Source organism: Camelina sativa, chromosome 8 (assembly GCF_030686135.1).
Source record: "Camelina sativa cultivar CO46 ecotype springtype chromosome 8, ASM3068613v1".
NCBI lineage: Eukaryota > Viridiplantae > Streptophyta > Magnoliopsida > Brassicales > Brassicaceae > Camelina > Camelina sativa.
In genome coordinates, this window is record NC_141887.1 from 1,935,354 (window position 1) to 1,959,014 (window position 23,661).

Here is a 23,661-nt window from a genome sequence, read left to right on the forward strand (position 1 = left end):
GATTTTGTATTTATATTTATAATCATTTAATTTTATATGCATCTTATTAAATATGAAATGTACCAAATTTAATAAGGCACTTGAAGTTTGATAACAATCATTTGGAAACTCGTCTAAATATTTATTAAGTTTTATAAAGTTCAATAATGTATTTATAAGATATTTGTAAGAATTTACACACGTATAAAAATAATTTATATGTGCTTTTATAAAATTACACACATATTTAGGTAAATCTCATTTTTGATAAGCTACGTTCTTAGGGAAAGAACATTTTTTCAAAGTAGTATCTTTAAAATCCCCCTTGGTAATTATATTAGAAAAGGATGTTAGGACTTAGGAGCACCTCAGTTCAAGTTATTCTGATAGTTAATAAAAAAGGAAAAGTATACATAAAATAAAGGGTAATATTAGCAAATACCACAATTATGGAGAGAAATGAACAAAATACCACAAAAATATATTTTTATAAGAAAATACCAATAAGTCCACGTTTATTGTGGAGTGAAAAGACAGAATTACCCACTTTTGATTTAATGTTAGATTAGAAAAAATGAATGATTCATAAGATTTTTTAAAATAACATGTAACATTTGCATATGTTATATTGAACTAAATAACGTTCAATATATAAAAATAGTGTGTAATATAAAACAATAACATGTTAAAAAGAGAAATTAACTAATATTAAATGTAATTCGAAGAAATTACACGTTTCAAAAGATAATAACATAAGTTCCAAGGTGAGTGGACATAAGAGAAGAGAGAGAGTGAGAGAGAAAGAAAGATAGGAAAAAAATAACAGATGTTTCAACGTGAGTGAGCATGAGAGAAGAGAAAAGAGAGAACGAGTAATAGAGAGAAAATTTGTTAATTATGTGAAAAAAAGAATGACATAATATTTTTAAAAATAACATGTGATATATGAAATGGGTATAAATGTAATTGTTTTTGAGGAGAGAGAATACCATCTAACAATAATAGTAGTTACTTAATTATTTTTGGTTTATGTGGTACCTAATGCATATTCTCTAAAATAAATAGGTTTTTAACTTGCATTGGAAAGGTGAAAATAAAGCATGATCAGATATCATTCACTTGGATAGGGTGGGAGACAGAAAACGAGGTGTATCTTTTTCTTAATAAAAATGAAGAATGAAAATTAGGGAATTCTCAATAATTCAAAAATAATAATAAAAAGTTTGTAACTACAAATTCTTAAGAATAATAGAGAACCCCGTAATATATCTCTCTCTCTATCTCTCTCTTAAATTATCACTATTTTTCATCAATACTAGGTATTATCCCGCGCATATGCGCGGGTTGTTGTATTAGTTATGTTAATTCATTTTTGTTTATGTAATAATCATAAAATTATAAGAATTTTGTAAGGAAGTTTTTTTTAATAAAGTTTTTTAAAATGGTATTTCTGAAACAATAAGAAGACAAAGAAGAAAGGAAGAAATACATAAAAACAAATTAAAAATTGAAAAAAATATAAGATAAATCTAACAAAATATATAATCACATTCTTACCATAAGTTTTGAACTCATGCAAGAACATAAACAAATCAAAGAAAATATTTAGAATTTGGGATATGGTGGATGATGATGTGAAAATGGTTATTTATAGGATTTCAAGTGATGAAAGTTACTTTTCTAAAATAAATTAATTAGAGGAGTTACAACTATATAATTTATAGTGTGTTTGAATGAAAATGAATGGAAAAATAGTCAATTCAGAATTTACGTAATTTCAGTTACAATTTAGTAGTAAAGTGTTGATTTAAATTATAGATTAATTTACATTATTGCATTTTTATTCAATTAAATATAAATATTAATTTTTTAGAAATTAAATGCTAAATAGACTAATAAGGAGAGGGTGAAACCTTATAAAATCATATGAAATACAATTAAAAATTCCAAATATTAATTTGATTTTTAATCTCTTTTATATTCACCTTAATTTAAGCTATATTGCTAGGTTAAATTCTAATGATGTCCTCTTTGAAGTAAAATTTTGTGAAATGGAATATCAAATTGTTTTTTTATATAGAAAATCATTAAATTATAAAATTTTGAATTAAATAGACATTATAATGATCTTTATATAATTATATTTTGGATCACAAGAACTAAATATAATGATGAGTATACAAAAAAATGTATTACAAATTTTTTGGAGGTAAAAGAGAGATAAAAAAATTTGATTGAATAATTCTATTATAATAGTTTATTTTGTTAAAACATTCCATAATTTTAAAATAAAACAAATATATATGAATGATGATGATTTATTTAGTTTGATTCCCTCATTGGGCTTTAATCGAAATTAATATTGTTGAATCTGCATCGATAATTGTTTTTTACAGTCACCAAACTTTTATTATACATATTTAATTGAATATTAAACATAAGAAGAAGACAAATAAGGAAGGAAGAAATACTTAAAAAAAAAGAAAAAAAAAATTGAACAAAATATAAGATAAATCTATCAAAATATATAATCACATGGTTATTTATAGGATTTGAAGAGATGGAAGCTACATTTATAAAATATTTTATTATACATATATAATTGAAAATTAAAATTAATAAGAAGACAAAGGAAGAAAGAAATACATAAAAACAAAGAAATAAAATTGAACAAAATATAAGATTAATCATAAAAACAAAGAAATAAAATTGAACAAAATATAAGATTAATTTAACAAAATATATAATCACACTCTTACCATGAGTTTTGATCTCATACAAGAACATAAACAAAACAAAGAAAATATTTAGAATTTGAGATATAGTGGATGATGATGCGAGAATGTTTATTTATAGGATTTCAAGGGATAGAAGTTACATTTCTAAAATAAATAAATTAAAAGAGTTACAATTATAATATATAGAAATTGCAGTTACAATTTAGTAGTAAAGTGTGGATTTAAAGTATAGATTAATATACATTATTATATTTTTATTTAATTAAAATAAATACTATTTAAAAAAAATGCTAAATGGACCAATAAGGAGAGAGTGGAACCTTACTTTTATGTATATGATTTTTAGATCGTATCAAATAAATTTAATTTCTTGATCAGTTATGCTAGTTATATATATAACAATAATAAAATCATAATCTTAATAGGAATACTTAAATAATTTAAGAGAGACAATTTATTTTTGTAATAAACCAAATTACTCATAGTTTTAAATATTAATTCAGTAGTATATATATATATATGGGTTATTATTTTTTTTAATAGAAATAGTAAAATAAATTTATCCATATATTAAGGTCCATTATGCATTAAATGAATACTACTTTTAATTGATATTACATAAGATTAATAAATAATATCTATAATTAAAAGCTTATTTGGTGGAGCATATATATATAGCAAAATTTTGGCACTTTATCAAGTGAAGACTAGAGCCAACTTAATTTAGGGATCTTTGATCATTGTTTTAGATTTTATTTTTTAACATTTTAAGTTGTATTTTATAAGTCTACACTAAGTTTTTTGATTAATGATGTTACTTAAGAAAATATATATTATTTATGATTGACTTAAATTTAAATTATTCCTATTAAGATTATGATTTTATTATTGTTATATATATAACTAGTATAACTGATCAATAAATAGAGTCTAAGACGGCGACATAAAAGGTGTAAAGATAGGTAATGGAGTACCGGCGATCACACACCTTCAATTTGCAGATGACTCACTCTTTTTTTGTCAAGCCAATGCTCAAAATTGTAAGGCAATAAAAGATGCCTTTGAGGTCTATGAATATTATTCGGGGAAAAAAATAAATACAGCCAAATCGTTAATAACTTTTGGTTCAAGAATACATGGCACAACTCAAAACCGCCTGAAACACATCTTAAATATTCCAAATCAGGGTGGAGGAGGTAAATACCTAGGTCTCCCTGAACAGTATGGTAGGAAAAAAGCAGAGATGTTTAAGTATATTGTAGACATAGTTCAACAACGAACATCAAGTTGGAGTACTAAACGATTGACATCAGCTAGAAAAGAAATAATGTTAAAGTCTGTCGCTTTAGCAATGCCAATCTACTTTATGTCCTGCTTTAAACTGCCATTGGGTGTTGTTAAGGAGATTGATTCAGTTTTGCAAAAAATTTGGTGGGAAAAAAGTAATGGGGAAACAGGAATTCCATGGATAGCCTAGCAAAGACTTCAATATTCAAAAAAGGAAGGAGGTCTTGGTTTCAAAAACCTGTCCAAATTCAATGATGCACTACTTGTTAAACAAGCATGGAGATTAATATCCAGACTCTTTGTTTGCGCGCATAATGAAAACAAGATATTATAGAGATAAAACTATTTTTGAAGCACAGGCTCGTTGCAATCAATCATATGGATGGGCTTCTATACTAGAAGGTTTAAAACTTATTAAACAAGGCACAACGACAATTATTGGAGATGGAGCTACTACACGGCTTGATTTAGATAATATCACGTTATCAAATCCACCTAGACCTATACGAAGTGCCAATTCTAATCCCTGTCTAGTTAAAGATCTCATAAACAAAGTTGGTCATCTACGTGTTTGGAATGAAGAAGAAATATCAGCACAAGTACATCCTCAAGATCAGAGCATAATACAAAACATCTACTTACCCATCCAAGAAAAACCAGATAAAGTTATATGGTACTATAACAAATCGGGTGAATATACTGTACGCTCGGGATACTGGTTAAGCATGCACAACCAAGACATGGCAATCGAACAAGGACCATTACCACACGGTTCGGTTTCTCTCAAAAACAGAATATGGAAACTGAAGATCCTTCCTAACATTAAACATTTTCTTTGGCGAATATTAGCGAAAGCTTTACCAACCATCACCCGCCTTAATACTCGAGGAAAGAATCTAGATCCCGTATGCCCCAGATGCTTTCAGAAAGATGAAACAATATAACACATTTTGTTCTATTGTAATTATGCAAGAGAAGTATGGGACCTGTCCAACATCCCTATAAATATATTTTTATCAATGCACTATGACAATGAGCAAATCCTCACAACATTTTTAGATATGGAACATATGGATGGAATGACATATTTATCTCCCTTACAACCTCTATGGACAATGTGGTATCTATGGAAATCCAGAAACAAATTTATTTTTGAAAACCATACAATTACACCTAGGAGCATTGCTTTCCGAATTAAAAGTGAGGTAAAAGAATGGTACTACAACAATCCTCAACACAATGCAGCAAACTCGACTCAAGGACAAGATTCAGCAGTGTGGATCAGACCAACACAATCAACAATAAAATATAACTATGATGCAGGTTTTGATAAATACACTAATCAAACAACAGGATGATGGATTGTTAGAGATTCAAATGGTGTTTCAAAGGGTTGGGGATCACAAAAACTAGGTTCAGCAACTTCTCCTCTCCAAGCAGAGGCAAAAGCATTATTAGCGACAATACAACAAGTTTGGATACAAGGACACACATCTATATGTTTTGAAGGAGATTGTCAATTACTTACAAAAATCCTCCATAACACACATTATGATATCTTCATTGATAGTATCATCTAAGACATAAGATGGTGGCAGTCCCGATTCCATTCTGTTCAATTTGTTTTTCCGATTCCATTCTGTTCAATTTGTTTTTACTAAGCGATGTTGTAATATAGTAGCACACATGTTAGCAAAATTTGGATGTCTTAATTGTACTTTTTATTTTGAATGTTTTAGACCACCTGTTTGGCTAATTCAACAAATGTATGTAGACTTTATTAATTCATCAATATAAATCACTTTTTGACGAAGAAAAAAAACTGATCAATAAATTAAATTTATTTGATATGATCTAAAAATATTGATGAAAAATTAACTTAGATGTATTTAAAATTAATTACCATCTTTAACAAAAAAAAAAAAGAAGAAAAATATCATTAATGAGATTTTTAATTAAAATTATATTAAATCTACTGTAATTTTGTTGGAAAGATATATGGAGGTGCTCTTAGATTAGTAGCCAGTAGGAGGTAATGATGGAGTTAAGTATGCACGTGTGGGAAGTAAAATTTTCATCTTATATCGTTGTGGAGAAACTATACAACTACCCCCTTGTAGCTACGTGTTTTTTTTTTTTGTTAAAACGTAGCTCTACGTATTAGTTTATTCTTTTCACGTATCTTAAGATATTAATATACACACATGACACATCATACGTATTGTATAGAGTATGCTCATAATAATTGTATAAATATCTTGAGATATGTTATAATACACCATATGAAATATGCACGTCGAAATTAAAAAGACTTGTTGGTGCAAATATATATAAATCAATAAAAACCCACCATTCAATCTTTGGTAAGTAACGAAAAAACAGGACGCAAGAAGAACCACAGAAAAGGGGGATAACAACTAGACACGTAGGTCTTCATCTGCCCGTCCATCAAACCTACCACACTCTCGTCTCTTTTTTCCCGTGTCAGTTTGTTATATAATCTCTTGCACTTGCTAGCTTTCTGAATACACCTACCTTGTTTAGTACACAACGACATCAAACATTAATAACTCAATTCAAATTTCGAGTTATAATGGTGATGGCTGGTGCGTCTTCGTTGAATGAGATCAGACAGGCTCAGAGAGCGGATGGACCCGCAGGCATCTTGGCGATAGGCACTGCTAACCCTGAGAACCATGTGCTTCAGGCGGAGTATCCAGACTACTACTTCCGCATCACCAACAGTGAACACATGACCGACCTCAAGGAGAAGTTCAAGCGCATGTGTACGTGTTCATAATTTCTACTTTCATTTCTTTTAGCAGATATATTCATTCACATAGTTAGTTAACAAGTACTTTATTAACAGGCGACAAATCAACGATAAGGAAACGCCACATGTATCTGACGGAGGAGTTCCTCAAGGAAAACCCTCACATGTGCGCTTACATGGCTCCTTCCCTTGACACCCGACAGGACATCGTGGTGGTGGAAGTCCCTAAGCTAGGCAAAGAAGCTGCAGTGAAAGCCATCAAAGAATGGGGTCAGCCTAAGTCCAAGATCACTCACGTCGTCTTTTGCACTACCTCCGGTGTTGACATGCCTGGTGCTGACTACCAGCTCACCAAGCTCCTTGGTCTTCGTCCTTCCGTCAAGCGTCTTATGATGTACCAGCAAGGTTGCTTCGCCGGCGGAACTGTCCTCCGTATCGCTAAGGATCTCGCCGAGAACAACCGCGGTGCTCGTGTCCTTGTTGTCTGCTCTGAGATCACTGCCGTCACTTTCCGTGGCCCCTCTGACACCCACCTCGACTCTCTCGTCGGTCAGGCTCTTTTCAGCGACGGCGCCGCCGCACTCATCGTGGGTTCGGACCCCGACACCTCTGCTGGAGAGAAACCCATCTTTGAGATGGTGTCTGCTGCACAGACCATCCTCCCAGACTCTGACGGAGCCATTGATGGACACTTGAGGGAAGTGGGTCTCACCTTCCATCTCCTCAAGGACGTTCCCGGCCTCATCTCAAAGAACATAGTGAAGAGTCTAGACGAAGCATTTAAACCGCTGGGGATAAGTGACTGGAACTCTCTCTTCTGGATAGCTCACCCTGGGGGTCCAGCGATCTTGGACCAGGTGGAGCTAAAGCTTGGTCTCAAGGAAGAGAAGATGAGGGCCACGCGCCACGTGTTGAGCGAATTTGGAAACATGTCAAGCGCATGCGTTCTCTTTATTCTAGATGAGATGAGGAGGAAGTCAGCCAAGGATGGTGTGGCCACGACAGGGGAAGGGTTGGAGTGGGGTGTCCTGTTTGGTTTCGGACCAGGTCTCACTGTTGAGACAGTCGTCTTGCACAGCGTTCCTCTCTAAAGAGAACGCTTTCCTCCTATCTACCTACCTGCTACCTCTACATAATTAAACTTTAATCCTGTCTTTTGTTATATTATATATGTTAATGCAATAATTAAGGAAGAATTTATTTGATGTGATATGTGAAATGTGATATGTGCTAGACAAGTCTATTCGAATTCGACTATTTTTGTATCTTTCTTTTTGGTGTCTTTTTACAATATATCAGATCTATATGGGTCTTAAAATTAAAGTACACTTTTCCGTGTCTTTTAAGATAGAACTTATCTGTTACATTTCATAAGTTCATATTTACATCCACAATCTATCTGTTACATCCACAAATTCTCAAACTGCTCATAATTAGATTGAAAACGTTCTTCCTTTGCGTTAAGTTCATCTTCAGGAGTCATTTGAGGCTCAGTCTCTGTTATTTCCTCGTCTTCATATTCCCCACCACTTCTTGCCTTGAGTACCATTTCTTCGGTCGTTGTCCCCATTATCTCGTTTGCTTCCTTCAAATTCACGCATCTATACTTGTCTTCTGAATCCTGACCAACCCTTTGCATTTCAAAATATTTTTACTTAAAAATGTAATATACATTCTGATAACAAGAGAGATAAATTGACTCACACGAGAGACGAGTCCAAGCTTCTCCAGCTTCGTGACAGCATCATCTACATCAAAATTGCAACTTTCATCGAATTCCTCTTTGATGAATACTTCACTTTGCATGTCAAGCTCCTCCTGTTATTGTATCTTGAGCTCAGCCTCTACATGTGTGTTGTTTTAGTATATTCATATAAGAAAAAGTTTCGGAGTACATATACCTTGCTTGTGGGACGCCCTTGCTTTATCAGCATGAAGAACGAAATTATGACCTCTTTAACCTGCAATTTATCATTGATGTAAGCAAAAGACACACAAGAATACAACATAAATACGAAAAGGGGATATACTATAGCACCTCTTGTTGAATGACTTCATCGCACAAGTGAAGCAGAGTTCCTCTTCCACTGTCTAGCTGCTTATCATACACAGATCTTGTGATAAGGCTCTGATAATCTACCAAGTTCCTCTGAAACCTACATTTGATTTAGGGGAAGAGACGGAGATATCAAGGATTTGTCAATAAAAGTGGAGGTTGGTGTCTCATTAATGAGTGAAGAATATTACGTGAAATATGTTTTAACACAGTAGGCCACAACCGTGCCAAGTATGGCTGCAATTACTCTGATGTCAGTGTTTTTGAGGCTTACTGAGCTAACCACTGTGACCTGTAAAAGCAGAGTTGATAAAGCACGTTTTTTATTGTCATAATTCTTGATTATAATGTGACAAAACTGACCAGTCCAATGGCAGCAGAGACAAGAAACTTGACCCAGTCAAGTGGTGTAAGACCTGGATTTTGCTTCTCTGGCTGTGTAAATTATGAGCGATCAGTCAACTTCTAATTAGTAAGATACATTTTAGCACAAAGTGTTTGTTTAATGGATGCTCACAAGCACAATTTCCATATCAGCCATTGGAATGGTCTTGAAGTGTTTCACATATATGTTTCTTTCTGATTCTCTCTTCCCTGAAACTCTCCTGTGTGTGTGTGAATTCAAAACCAAGATAAGAAATCAAAAACTTACAACCATCTAACTATCCCACTATTTCTCTGCTTTCGTACCTGTATACTACAATGATTCTCTCAAAGGTAGGCTCTTGGATGGTTATCTTTTTCATCAAGTTTGAGAGACTGTGACAGTGATAGAAAACACAGATGCAAACAAGTCAATGATATAATTGTAGCAGATAAGCCTAAATAAGGATTAGTTGACAAACCTGAGCCTCAGCTTCTCTATTCGGATTCTTTCTATGTATAAACTATCCTTCTCATTGTCAATGCTAATATCAATCTGCTCTGACAGCCCTATATCCTTCTTTTTCCCATATATAAGTCCTTTTAAACTGAAACAGAGAAATTCTGAGTATTAGTTTTTTTTTTTATTGCATCATACAAGAGGTATATATATATATAACACAACAAAAGAGTGCAGGTGATAGCTCACCATGTGATGGTGAGTAGAAATTTCCAAATACGGACAAGGATTGTATCTATTTTGGCTAGGAAGAAGTAAGCTTCCATATGATCTATCCCAAACCCACGTCTGAATATGACATACTTCAACGGACAAGACATACATATCAGATCATTATATATATTAGTTAGATGTAACCAATTTGTTATTATAATTAGAAAGAAGTTACTTACCTTATCAGCGAAACGAGGAAGGTCATCTCGGGGAAACTTGGAGAAGAATCTTGTTAACAACTTTGTATCAAGCTACATCAAGGATCCATACATAAACTATGAAGTTGTCATTACCAAATATCTTACTGAAGAGTGTTATTATATTATATGTACCTTAGCTTCATTAACAACAATAGGAAGATTGAGACGGTATTGAGCAGAGAGAGCTACTTGTATTTCTTCATTAGTTATCACTTTGAAGTTGCTCTTCTCCATGACCTAGGGAGATTTGTTGTTTCGCTTCATCAATTAAACATTGTATTTAGTGAAAAAAATCTGAGGTGGAAACAAAGAAAGAACCTGGAATAAATGATGAAGAAATTGATCTTCAAGAGTATCGATTTCACGAGGAGATAAATTCTGTTGATGAAGCCTGTGCGCGCCACGGATTGGCTCGAAAAGTGAATACAGTTGCTACAAATACAATTTACTTTACTAATATATTCAAAGAAAGAATTGAAGATGATCATAGATTGGTGAGATAAACATACCATAAGATCCTCAAAATGAAGGTGGTACCAAGCTCTAATGGTACATTCCACTCTCTGGCAGAATCTTAGGAACTCCTCCCTCTCAGATTTATCTTCTGGAGAATGATCAAAATGTAGAATTCGTATAAAGAGGAGAAACAGAGGAATGTAGAAACAGAGTTATAATGAAAATGTATAATTTTATAAAGAGGAGAAACAGAGGAACATGCAGAAACAGAGAAACAATGAAATGTAGAAAAAAAGAGACCAAAGTGAAGGGACAAGGCAGTAATGAGCTTGTGCTTTAGAATTGGGATCACAGCTTCTCTCTCTAATCTGATCACCTCTTTTTTCTTCTCCCCCATCTCTTAATCTTGTGTTTGAAATGGTACTTTTTTTTAGGTTACAGAAAAGTGAAAATAAATTCAAACAAAACAAGAAGAAGCTTCATTGATTTTTTTTCTGCAAAAAGCTAGCTGAATCATTCTGTAGGTTCACCACTCTTCTCGGAGGGGAGGTTGTTGCCTCTCCTCCTTTACATTATAGAGAGATCTAGAAGATCACAAGATTGATAACAATATATTCTATATTTATTATTTAGATACTTATATATTTGCAATCATCATAGTTTAGGAAACTCTTGTACTATATAATTCTATGTAACCTAAAACTTATGATTATGATTATGAGAATCAATATATTATTTCCTAAACACTAATTATGATTATAAGAGTCAATATACTATTTCCTAAACACTAAGGTGTTTTTCTCTCATCAACCTTGAAACACACATCTACTACTTAATATTTCCTCTTTATTTTATTGTTGCTTAGTTATTTCCGTTTTTTTTCTCAAAATTCGAATTTCACCTAATTTATTTTTAATTTGAGAAAATAAAAATAAGGATAAATTAGGCGTTGGTCTATCTACTGTAAGTCTATAACCTTAAGCTCTATGAAAACGTTTTTTTCTAAGCGACAATTTAAAATATAAAACGAGAAAACAGTCATGGAGTCTTACATTCAACAAGAAAAAAAAAAAAAAAAAAGAAGCATCATTAGCGTTCAATTTGAATGGTGACGTGACTGATGTTGTATTGCCTCTTGATGTAGTCGATAACCTTTTCAAGAACCATATCTGGATCATCCTCTGGCCTGATCTTCACATGACATGCCAAAAGAATTTTGCCAAGGGTGATTGCCCAAATGTGAACCTCATGAACGGCCACCACCTCTTCCATGTCGCACATTCCCTTCTCCAGACCGGTTGCGTCTATCTCTCGTGGGGTTGACTCCATTAAAACCTCTATAATGTTCCTCAACATGCCTATTGTCGCCCACAAGACAATCACTGAAAAAACAAGGGTGCATATGAGATCAATGATCTTCCACTCGGGTTTGTACCATATGATTGCGCCTCCTATCATCACCCCCACGCTCTGGATTAAATCTCCCAGCACATGCAGATAAGCCCCTTGAATGTTTAGGTTACGCTGCTTCTTCTCACTCTTACAACCTCCAGTGCCATTCTCAAGCAAGGCTTCAGATAGATGTGGATCATCATGGTGATGATCGTGTTGATGCTCATGGTGATGGCTATGGTCGTGGCCGTGACCGTGACTGTGACCAGGGTGGCCGTGGTCGTGTCCCAACAAAAAAGCCATAGCAATATTCACCAGCAGACCAACTGTAGAGACAAGGAACATGAGAGATCCCAGAACTTCGCCATTGAAGTCTAGCAATTGATTCGTAGACTAAGACGCCAGCAAGAAGCCAAATCATCTGGATGGATACAAGGGCACCAAGGATCTCGATCCTAAAGAAGCCATAGGACTGGCGTGGGTTTGCCTCCCAACCTGAAGCCCAAAGAGAGAACAAGGATATGGCAAAGGCTGCAACATCGGACAAAAGATGAGCCGCATCAGTGAGGATGGCAAGACTGTTGGCCTTGATCCCTCCAACCACTTCGACAATGATGAAGACGCCACAGAGCACAACAGCCACCAAAAGCTTCCTCATAGATGCTTCTCGTTCTGCAGCGTCTCTTGAAGTCGTCTTGGCATCAGAGAACCCACAAGAAGCTTCTCCACATGACTTCTTGGCTGCCCGCACCGAGCTTGCCTCTGCTACTGAAATCACCACATCGTGATGATGGTTAACTTCATAGTCACATTGCACCAAGCTTGCCTCTGCTATTGAACTCTGTTCTTGCTGCTCTTGACCTTCCATCTAACAAAAAAAAAAAGTGTACTGTTATACGTTGTGAAAAAACACAAGATATTTCGTAGCAACTAGTTGAATCAGACAAATCTTGTCTGTGAAATCGAAAACGCATACACAACCAGAGCGAGAGAGAGAGAGAGGCTTAATAATATCTGCAAGAAGAGGAAACGGTAGAGAGATACCTTTTATCTGAAGAGAGAAATCTTAAGTTCTTGGACCCTCGTTTCTCCTCCCTTCGTATATAAACAAAGAAGGAAATCGTAAAAAGAGTAAATTACGAACTCGTGACTCGTAAATTAAGAAAAAAGTAATATATCGGGTGAAAAAAAAGTAAATAATCCAATAGTTTTGAAAACCAAATTAAGTAAAACAGTCTTTACTTATTGTCGAAGTGGTTGGAGGGATCAAGGCCAACAGTCTTGCCATTCTCACTGATGCGGCTCATCTTTTGTCCGATGTTGCAGCCTTTGCCATATCCTTGTTCTCTCTTTGGGCTACAGGTTGGGAGGCAAACCCACGCCAGTCCTATGGCTTCTTCAGGATCGAGATTCTTGGTTCCCTTGTATCCATCCAGATGATTTGGCTTCTTGCTGGCGTCTTAGTCTACGAATCAATTGCTAGACTTAACAACGGCAGTGGTGAAGTTCAGGGATCTCTCATGTTACTCGTCTCTGCAGTTGGTCTGCTGGTGAACATTGCTATGGCTATTCTGTTGGGACACGACCACGGTTCTCACAGTCACTGTCACAGCCATGGCCGCGACCATAGCCATCACCATGAACATGAACACGACATCATCACCATGGTGATCCACATCTCTATGAAGCCTTGATTGAGAATGGCACTGGAGGTGGTAAGGGTGAGAAGAAGCAGCGTAAACTAACATTCAAGGGGCTTATCTGCATGTGCTGGGAGATTTAATCCAGAGCGTGGGGGTGATGATAGGAGGGTCTCTTCTTTTTATTATCGGATTACGTTTTCAGTTTTTTAAAAGGGAAAACAAATAAGAGTTAGCGTAGAATTAGAAAAACATAAAAAAGTTGAAGGTCTTCTTTATAAATTTTCCTCTCTTCTCTTCTCTCGAGAAAGTCGAATAATGCAGCTACGTGGCCTCAAGCCCAATATTCACTAACACGAGAACTGAAGGGCCTATGTCCTTTTCGTTTTCTATGTAACAAATGTGGCAACTCCATTATCGTGTTCTCGCAAAATAATGTTAACTTTGAATGAGAAAAGCTGAAAGGCATGTGCACACTATGTGAATTGTTTGTCTTCTACTCATTGTCTTTTTGCATACTACTTTTTTTTTGGATACTACTTGTAATACTTTTAAAATAAACCGATTAGTTAGTTAACCCTAAAAAGGTATGCGTTAACGTTAATTTGATGTGCATGTGCCAGCCTTATCTTCGTTACTTATGCTATTTGAATTTGGAATCCGCTTTAAACATGTTTTGTTTTTCTTGACCCAACATTTTGTAGATGGTGGTTGAGAAACCATTATTATTGTCTATTCCTGTGTTTTTTTTTCCCCTCTAGATAAGAAGATTCAATCCAAGATTTTTAATAAAGTTGAGAATGAAAAGCAGATAACAAACGACCGTCTCTTTGACCAAATCACTCGTTTCTTCATCCACACTCAACTCCATATTGTGGATAAGGCAAATGTGTCAATATATATGAAAGCAGAATAAGATAACTTGTAAAGTATAAAACTTGGAACTTTTGTATTACAAGCTCAAAGGTTTACAATGTTGCTAACGGCTTATTAATACAAGTTTCATAAACTCTAGTGTGTCTTAACAGATGTCAAAATCCAATTACACAATTTGCATCTAAGGCTATGAATTGGTTAGACATCTCTATCATCCGTTTGCAACTTGATCTCTTTATAGTTGTTTTTGCCGTACTGTCGAGGCATGCGGCTAAGGCCTTTACTTCTTCCGTTTTGTCCGCTGCTATTTCCTCTGCTGCTCCAATTTTGTCTTGAATACAAACTTGTCTTTTGTCTGGGAACGATGACATAACTGTTGCATAGAGTTTAGGAGTTGACCGTTGAATCGATTGAATCGAATTGAGCTTAACGGGCTTTTGCGTTTGGCCCATTTGGTTGCTCTGCAGAACGACATCGTTCTGTGCTATTGCAGATGGTGAAGAAAGCAAATACTCTGCTTTGGCTGGAGGCTTTAATCTGATGTTGCTATCAGCCCCCCTCAAACTTGGTGTGGGGGGAAGACCGACACCGAGTTTGCTTGTGAGGAAGTTAAAGGTGGCAATGGGAAGAGACTTAGTAAAGATGTCGGCAATCATCTGGTCGCCAGTGATGTGTGTAACCACCAAAGCTTTTAAAGCAACACTTTCTCGGACATAATGATAGTCCACATCAAAGTGCTTCGTACGAGCATGATATGCAGGATTGGCAGTGAGATAGACTGCAGAAAGATTGTCACAGTAGAGCTCCGGTGTCTGTGGGAGTGGAATGTTAAGCTCTCGGAGAACCGAACTGATCCATTTGATCTCTGAGGTTGTTTCAGACAAGGATCGATACTCTGCTTCAGTGGAACTTTTGGGACACGGTGGGTTGCTTTTTAGACGACCAAGAGATAAGGTTGCGTCCTAAGTAGGTACAATACCCGCCAGCAAAACGTCTTCCTTCCTTGCAATTCGCATAATCGCTGTCACTATATGCCTTGAGATCAAATGAGTTGGTTCTGCTGTAGGTGATACCCATAGTGATAGTGCCTTTGAATACCGGAGAATCCGTTTGAGCAGTTGGAAATCAGACACCGATGGCTTGTGCATCTTTTGACAGACATAATACACAGAGAACTGAATATCTGGTCTTGTTAGAGTCAGATACTGTAGCTTACCTGCTAGACTGCGAAAGTAAGTAGGATCGAATAATTCTTCTTGTTGAGCTTGCACTCAATCTAGTTGCAGGGGCAAAGGTGTTGGCATTGGGGAGCAGTGTGCCATGGCTGCAGTAACCAGAAGATCTTCAGCATAATTCTGTTGTGACATGAACAAGCCGTTGGTCAAAGTTTGGATCTGAATGCCTAAAAAATAATGAGCTTGACCAAGATCTGTCATTCTGAAGTGATTATTGAGTTCCTCCAAGAGATGTGTAAGAGTGCGAGAGGAGTTGTCAGTGATAACCATGTCATCGACATAGAGGAGTAGAAGGATGTTATCACCATTACGATCATAAACAAAGAGAGGGATCCAGTAGGCTGCAGGTGAAACCAAAATTCCAACAAGAAATTGCTGAATTTGTCAAACCAAGCTCTGGGAGACTGTTTTAAGCCATATATCGACTTGTGGAGATGGTAGACATAATCATGCTTGTCAGGATCAATGAAGCATGCAGGTTGTCGCATGTATACAGTTTCTTGGAGATCACCATGCAAAAAGGCGTTCTTTACATCCATCTGTTTGAGCTCCCAGTTGTGTGTTACATCAGCGTGAAGGACCAATCGAACAGTAGTATTTGCTTACAGCAACGTGATAGCAACATCAGATTAAAACCTCCAGCCAAAGCAGAGTATTTGCTTTCTTCACCCTCTGCAACAGCACATAACGATGTCGTTCTGCAGAGCAACCAAATGGGCCAAACGCAAAAGCCCGTTAAGCTCAATTCGATTCAATCAATTCAACGGTCAACTCCTAAACTCTCTGCAACAGTTACGTTATCGTTCCCAGACAAAAGACAAGTTTGTATTCAAGACAAAATTGGAGCAGCAGAGGAAATAGCAGCGGACAAAACGGAAGAAGTAAAGGCCTTAGCCGCATGCCTTGACAGTACGGCAAAAGCAACTATAAAGAGATCAAGTTGCAAACCGATGATAGAGATGTCTAACCAATTCACAGCCTTAGATGCAAATTGTGTAATTGGATTTTGACATATGTTAAGACACATTAGGGTTTATGAAACTTGTATAAATAAGCCGTTAGCAACATTGTAAACCTTTGAGCTTATAATACAAAAGTTCCAAGTTTCATACTTTACAAGTTATCTTATTCTGCTTTCATGGTATCAGAGCTCAGTCGGTCTGAGCCTATGGCAAATAGTCAGGTTGGAACCTACACGGTTCCCACTCTGAACATCTCCAACTGCGTTACTGTTACTCTTACTGGTCAAAACTACGTTCTATGGAAGAACCAGTTTGAGACTTTCCTCGCTGGTCAAGGTTTGCTCGGATTCGTCGATGGATCCATCTCTGTTCCTCAAGCTACTGTCATGTCACTGGAACTGACGGCACTCCATCGCAGAGGCCAAATCCAAACTACCAGAGCGAGTATCAGAACTGGATCCGAACTGATTTTGTTGTCAAGTCTTGGCTGCTAGGCTCTTTTGCTGAAGATATACTCAATATTGTTCTCAACTGTTCGACGTCTTATCAGGTATGGAATACTCTGGCAAATCACTTTAATAGAGTCTCCTCCTCTAGGCTGTTTGAGCTTCAACGAAAGTTGCAGACCATAGAGAAGAAAGATAGGACTATGGTAGTGTATCTTAGAGAACTTAAAAGCATATGAGATCAACTAGCTTCAATCGGTAGTCCTGTCACTGAGAAAATGAAGATATTCGCTGCACTACACAGGTTAGGACGTGAGTATGACCCGATCTAAACCACTATAGAGAATGCTGTCGACTCTGTTCCTGGTCCAACTCTGGACGATGTGATCCCGAAGCTTACAGGCTATGATGACAGACTTCAGTCCTATTTGGTCGAGAACTCAGTGACTCCACATCTTGCTTTCAATGTCTCTCAGCAGAATATTTCGGGATACTACCAGCCTAACAACAACATAAGAGGCAGAGGAACTGGTAGGTTTGGTCGTGGTGGAAGAAACTCATTCTCAACAAGAGGAAGAGGCTTTCACCAACAGCTCACCAGCACGTCCAACTCTCAGAGCATCACTTGTCAGATTTGCGGAAAGAATGGACATCCTGCACTGCGCTGTTGGCACAGGTTCAACAACAGCTATCAAGCCGACGACATTCCAGCAGCTTTGACTACAATGCGCATCACCGATGTCACAGACCAACATGGTCACGAATGGCTGCCAGACTCAGGGTCCTCTGTACACGTCACACCCTCTACTCAAGTTCTGCATCAATCTCAACCATACACTGGGTCAGATTCAGTGATGGTAAGTGATGGTACGTTTCTTCCCATTACCCATACAGGCTCCGCCAGTATAGCTTCTACATCAGGTAATCTACCCTTGAAGGATGTGCTTGTTTGTTCTAATATTGCTCGATCATTATTGTCTGTTTCTAAGTTAACAAAGGATTATCTATGTGCTTTTGAATTTGATGACGATGGTGTTCGTATTAATGAAAAGGCAACCAAGAAGCTACTGGTACCGGGAAGAACGCATAATGGTCTATATTCTTTGGGGGAACCGAGACATCAAGTTTTCTACTATACTAATCAACACCTTGCCAGTGATGAAGTGTGGCATAGAAGGCTTGGTCACCCTCACCTGCAAGTCCTCCAGAAGCTAGCTACAAATCAGTCTATCTCCTTCAATAAGATCACCAAGTCGGTGTGTGAAGCGTGTCAGCTCGGGAAAAGCTCACGACTTCCATTCTCTTCTTCTAGTTTTCTTGCTTCTAGACCTCTTGAGAGGGTTCACTGTGACTTATGGGCTCCCTCTCCAATAAATTCTGTTCAAGGATTCAGATTCTATGTAGTCTTTGTAGACAATTATTCCATATACAGTTGGTTTTATCCACTGAAATTAAAGTCAGATTTCTTTTCAATCTTCACAATGTTCCAGAAATTGGTTGAAAATCAATTTGATTGTAAGATCAAATCGTTTCAGTGTGATGGTGGAGGGGAGTTCATTAACACTCCTTTCTTACAACATCTGCAAAACTGTGGCATTCTACAACACCTCTCATGTCCACACATTCCACAACAAAATGGATTGGCAGAGAGGAAGCACAAACACATCACTGAATTAGGACTAGCAATATTGTTTCAAAGCAAATACTCTGCTTTGGCTGGAGGCTTTAATCTGATGTTGCTATCAATATAAACTAGAAGTGAGTTATGACAATTCGACCCATTAGATAAACGATCAATACATTAATTCAGGATGAAATTCACTTCCAAAGATTTAATGCATGGACAGCCCTAAAGCTATTTCTAACCAATAAACAGAAGCTAAATTAAATCCTAAGCCTAAGGTCAGAACTGTTTCTTTCTAATCTGAAATTAATTAATATGTACAGCGAGTTACGTTCATACATTCACTGTTCAAATGAATAATTCATCTTGGAGCCGTGGTTAGAAATGGTTTGAACGTGAGAGCTACTCCGACCACGACTATCACATTCAGCACGAAGAACACCATATGCGACCCTGCATACATTTTCAATAATTTGTGTTAGGATTAAGTATTATGAACATCTTTAAGATTAATGGTCAAAGGGAAGTAATGAGATTACCTGGTAGAAATGCAGCGTCAAGTCGCCTTTCGCTCCAAGAAAATCTGTCAGCAATAGAGATTTGTGTTTAGAAGTCATTAATTACTGCTTCTTTGAATGTACTTACGTGGTCATTCAAAAAATGTCACTTACAATATGCCAGCGCCAGCTGGTCCAACGGTCTTAAAGAGAGACATTGCAGTCATAGCAATTCCATTAGCCGCTCCTCTTTGGCTCTGATCCTGTTGTTTTTGTTGTTTCATACAATTAAAAAAAAGAAGAAGATGAAGTTAAATTGTCAAATATTGGACCGGTTTACAAAAGATTAAAGAATGTTCGTTTACCACAGCTTTATTTTGCAGAATCAACAAACCGGTTATCGCAGACACCTATATTCACAAAAACTATAACGTATAAGCAGAGCTGAGAAATACATTGATAACGTGAAATTGTTTTCTTTATATGTAAAGAAAAGGATTAGCTTTTGCTTTTGAACTTACACTAAGCAAATTGAGTAGGATTGATGCACAATTCAACATTATGCTTTGACTGAGACCTGATAGATTAGCTATGAATGGATAACTAATCTGCATTGGTATCATCACGGCCTGAAATGAAATAAATTGTTAGAAGATCTTGTTTCATTCAAGTGAGCTACATATTCAAGGGAGCATCAAAGGAAATATCAACTGACCCCAGCAAAACGGGTGACCAGTACAGGTCCTAGCAGTCTCTCGGCGAAAGGATAAACAAAAACCTGAAAGGAGAATAGGCCGATTCCTAAAAAAGAAGTGTTGATGAGTGTATTAATAAAAGTCTCAATTTCATAAGTAATAATTCTGCTTCCTCATGATTACTTAACTCGCATACAGATTCAGATCGAAGCAGTCTTTCTAATCATCATTTTCACAAAGTTCTCATCATTAAAACACAAGACATGAGGATGTTCCGCATACCTGAGATAGCAAGAACCGTACCAACATCATTGGTTGAATAGTTCAGACCTCCATACTTCCTTGGACTGTTAGCCCATAGTGCAAATATCTGCATAGCCAGATTCCAAAGTGATTAAGATTTTTTTGTTCAGATAAGAGGAGCTCAAAGATTTTTGTAGAGTTTTAACTACACTTACCTCGGAGTATGCAGTATCATGAAGACACAGAATACAATACACAATGATAGAAGACATGAGGGGCCAATTCTTCAAGAGAGACACTTGCGAAGCCTTTCTTTCGTTTCTCCCTGCATTCGTGGTAGAAGCAGAGGATTCTTCAAGTGTCTCCAATGAATCATCATGTGCTGTGCTGTCCAACTTATGATTGTGCAGCGTTTCCTACACGGAGAAAGACATAGGAGACTTGTGGGTGAACTCTGTGAGAAATATATTAAGAAAGAAGAGTCGTTTACGAAGTAAAAGGTAAAGGCATACCGGAATGAAGCAGCATCGTACTGTCACAACCAATGCAAAAGCCGATATGGTAAAGCACGGCAAGGCATAACGGAATCTGCATTCCAATTCGCATAATTATTTTATGAGATACCATTATTTCCACTAAACTATTAAACAGAGGAGTACCCAAGAATATATACACACCTGCCAAAAATGGAATTTTTGGAGAACACGTTTGGATATTTGTCTGCCGGCTAATATTGGAGAAGATTGAAAAGCATTAATGAATTAGACCGGAAGAAACTTAAAAACTAAAGTAAGGAGAGATGCACTCAGACATTTAGAACATAAAAGTAATTGCAAGGTTTGGAAAACTAAGAAAATATATGAAACTTGGATATGTGATCAACTAACCTGAGCCAAGAAACCGCCTAGAGCAGGGCCAACGATCAGTCCAATGCCCCAAGAAGTACTAACCTGAAACGAGTCGAAGTTACAAACGTCATGACACAAAGAAACAAATTAAACATACACAAAAAAATACGTCATGGAGAAGCTTACAGCTGACATTGCTGTAGCTTGGTATTCCTCACGAAATATCTCGGATGCATACGCCTGAAAGTAATCATATATGAGAAACTGCGACTGCCAGTCTGGTGTGCGGAACAAAAAAAGACAAGATAAAGGAGGTTACCTTCATTGTACCAAGCAGGCAGTTGAAACTCCCAAGCAGAAACCTCGTGCCAATTGCCATCCAAAAGTTCACGCTCAAGCCAAAAAGAGCGTTGAGAATGGCACTGCAATAACCACACGCTTAAATCAATCATCTAACAAATTAACACGGTTACAATAGTGATCAAAGGATACGAACATGGAGATAGTTCCCACGAGTATGATGGGTTTTCTTCCGTATCGATCAGCAAGCATCCCCCAGGACAATGACGTCAGTGCTCTGCCAAACATGAAAGAGCAGCCTTCGAAATAACAAGAGAATAGTTAGAACAAACGGTAGATATATAGATTCAATGTAGGTGACTGAGGCAATTTCTTCTCACCCACAAACCCAGCATAAAATCCGATATCTTTCTCGCTCTCTGCGACATCAAAATCCTCTATCTATGAAAACAAAGAAAACATATATTAGACGTACAATTCAGAGCGTTTGATAAAAAGACCGGTATTAGTATGAGATGTGGTTTACATATTCATCTGTTTTAAAACCCTAACTGTCTTACATGTCTCTCATTTTTTAACCCAAAAAAAAAAAAAAAAATCATACCATGGAGTAGAGGAATGGGTATAGCGATGATATAGGCAGAGCTGCAAACACATGAATCGTAATGAGAAGGCATGATAAATTGCATAAGAGTCAAATAGCAACAAAGACCAATCAGCCAATCATTTTCCGGAATCTGTTCAACGTATGTGTAGTTGAAAGTACCGAATAGTCAAATAAACAAAACTAGCCTTAAGATAAGAAAAACTGTTTTGAGAAGGAGGGAAAGAAGGTGGTTACAAGTGGCGAGCACGATAATCCACACGAAAGACAGCTCCAGGTACGGATATCCTCGCCGGAGCTGCTTCATCTGCTCCACTCTACACCCAGGGCATCCCTCGTGAAAATTCCTTTTCTCTAAAAGGGCTGCATTGTACTCCTCACCCATTTTTCTTGTAGCAACTTAACAAAGAACCTAAAATTCCCACAAAAAAAAAAAAAATGGTTTAACAACTGAACAAATTCGCTCGACGCTATCCGGAACTAAAGGAAAGAATAATATAGTGGAAAATTTGAATACCGTAAGGGAATATATTTCAATGTACCGTAAAGGAAAAATCAATCAGTAGCACACACCACCAGTGTCTCTCTCTCGTCTTTTCTCTTCATGGGCTTTTTGTTTTTTACTAATCACTGCTCCCAAATAAATATACAAATTTATTTTAAAATAAAATTGTATCTAGCTAGTCTGAGATAGGATGAATTAATATCACATGGGATAAGGCAGACAAACCAATTCGATCGTTGTCAAAGTGGTAGTGACTATGCATGAAGAGTTGATCCCACCAGGTTTCAAAACAAAGATATTGGTTGCCGTTATGATAGGGAAAAGGAGACCAATTTTAAAGTGGAGAGACATAAAATAGGACTAAACAATATTGGCAAGTGATCTATCTTTTGGACTTGGAATTGTTATCTTATTTAGCAAAGGCCATTCCTTCACGTGAGTAATTTATTTTTCTTTCTCTGTTGTGTTGTCATCCTTCACGTGAGTTTATTCTATTGTTTATTTTTTATTATAACAAAAAAGGTAATTCCAAACCCACATAAGCCCAGACTAATCTCTTAGGAAAGGGCAATCCATGAGTAAGCCCCCTTCCAGATATTCAAATGGGTGGAAAGCAAGGATTTATATCCATGTGGGTGTCCAAAAATTTGTGAGATAGTTCCCTCCAGCAGAGTTTGAACTCGGATTGTGTTTGCTACCAGAGCCCATTCTTACCATTAGGCCACGAAGCCCGTCCTTAAATTGTTTTTTTCCCCAAGTGAAGGAGGCATCACCGTACTTTTTAAAAGCAGTGCGTTCTTTAAGATTTGCTATATATATGTATACTCAAAATTTTCAACATTCAAAAATGTACATATCTTTCGATATATATATGTGTACCTTTACGGCTTCACGTGAATATATTATGGTATTTTTTGTTTCAGTAATTTTTCATCTGTCTAGTTGAGTAAAGAAGGACACTCAGTAAAAAGGCCTCACCAGAACCAGAAGAACTTATTATTCAAAAAAAAGAACCAGAAGAACTTAAAGCAGCACGTTCATTCAGAGATTATTATGACGTTTCCGAATGCTTGAATTAGTGACTGCCTCGAAACACCTAAACGTCACAGTCCTTTGCAGTTTGCATGACTGTTTCTTTTCCAATTAATTCCTGAGTGTTTTGAAACTGAAACTCATCGAATATACTGCTTTTCCAATTAAATATTTTTT

General features: G+C 36.5%; 3 protein-coding genes and 2 pseudogenes across 10 annotated transcripts; 2 read left to right on the plus strand and 3 right to left on the minus strand.

Annotated features, from left to right (window-relative positions):
• The first annotated feature begins 6,054 nt into the window (after window positions 1-6,054).
• LOC104705657 (chalcone synthase) lies at window positions 6,055-8,105 on the plus strand. The gene is made up of 2 exons (XM_010421703.3): window positions 6,055-6,790; window positions 6,874-8,105. The coding sequence occupies exons 1-2, from the start codon at window positions 6,598-6,600 to the stop codon at window positions 7,866-7,868; spliced, it is 1,188 nt and encodes a 395-aa protein (XP_010420005.1). The 5' UTR covers window positions 6,055-6,597; the 3' UTR covers window positions 7,869-8,105.
• On the minus strand, window positions 8,090-11,283 carry LOC104705658 (uncharacterized). 3 transcript variants are annotated; one of them, XM_010421704.3, is made up of 15 exons: window positions 10,886-11,283; window positions 10,639-10,733; window positions 10,448-10,561; window positions 10,262-10,366; window positions 10,109-10,180; window positions 9,906-10,018; window positions 9,679-9,804; window positions 9,524-9,592; window positions 9,351-9,438; window positions 9,197-9,268; window positions 9,025-9,125; window positions 8,816-8,933; window positions 8,679-8,738; window positions 8,482-8,595; window positions 8,090-8,398 (listed from the first exon to the last, which is right to left on the minus strand). In XM_010421704.3, exons 1-15 carry the CDS (start codon window positions 10,980-10,982, stop codon window positions 8,180-8,182), a joined length of 1,563 nt encoding a protein of 520 aa, XP_010420006.2. In that variant the 5' UTR covers window positions 10,983-11,283; the 3' UTR covers window positions 8,090-8,179. The 3 variants fall into 3 exon arrangements, with proteins under 3 accessions (XP_010420006.2, XP_010420008.1, XP_087317519.1); XM_010421706.3 differs by having other exon boundaries at window positions 8,090-8,391; window positions 10,886-11,196; XM_087461393.1 differs by having other exon boundaries at window positions 10,448-10,520; window positions 10,886-11,161.
• Window positions 11,284-11,554: 271 nt separating this feature from the next.
• Window positions 11,555-13,157, minus strand: LOC104705659 (metal tolerance protein A2 pseudogene; annotated as a pseudogene). Its single transcript, XR_015563711.1, has 2 exons — window positions 13,022-13,157; window positions 11,555-12,845 (listed from the first exon to the last, which is right to left on the minus strand). The product of XR_015563711.1 is annotated as a metal tolerance protein A2 pseudogene (transcript).
• A 64-nt stretch (window positions 13,158-13,221) lies between these two features.
• On the plus strand, window positions 13,222-13,846 carry LOC104709124 (metal tolerance protein A2 pseudogene; annotated as a pseudogene).
• A 5,071-nt stretch (window positions 13,847-18,917) lies between these two features.
• On the minus strand, window positions 18,918-22,759 carry LOC104705660 (protein ZINC INDUCED FACILITATOR 1-like). 5 transcript variants are annotated; one of them, XM_087461395.1, is made up of 19 exons: window positions 22,678-22,759; window positions 22,490-22,577; window positions 22,185-22,359; window positions 21,948-21,988; window positions 21,724-21,784; window positions 21,540-21,642; window positions 21,363-21,465; window positions 21,230-21,283; window positions 21,083-21,145; window positions 20,873-20,922; window positions 20,708-20,783; window positions 20,411-20,611; window positions 20,235-20,322; window positions 19,973-20,058; window positions 19,779-19,886; window positions 19,623-19,667; window positions 19,432-19,520; window positions 19,300-19,343; window positions 18,918-19,213 (listed from the first exon to the last, which is right to left on the minus strand). In XM_087461395.1, the coding sequence occupies exons 3-19, from the start codon at window positions 22,330-22,332 to the stop codon at window positions 19,122-19,124; spliced, it is 1,452 nt and encodes a 483-aa protein (XP_087317521.1). In that variant the 5' UTR covers window positions 22,333-22,359; window positions 22,490-22,577; window positions 22,678-22,759; the 3' UTR covers window positions 18,918-19,121. The 5 variants fall into 5 exon arrangements, 3 of the variants coding, with proteins under 3 accessions (XP_087317521.1, XP_087317520.1, XP_019083803.1); XR_015563710.1 differs by lacking the exon at window positions 22,678-22,759 and having other exon boundaries at window positions 19,973-20,035; window positions 22,490-22,625; XR_015563709.1 differs by lacking the exon at window positions 22,678-22,759 and having other exon boundaries at window positions 19,973-20,035; window positions 22,465-22,625.
• Between the last annotated feature and the right edge of the window lie 902 nt (window positions 22,760-23,661).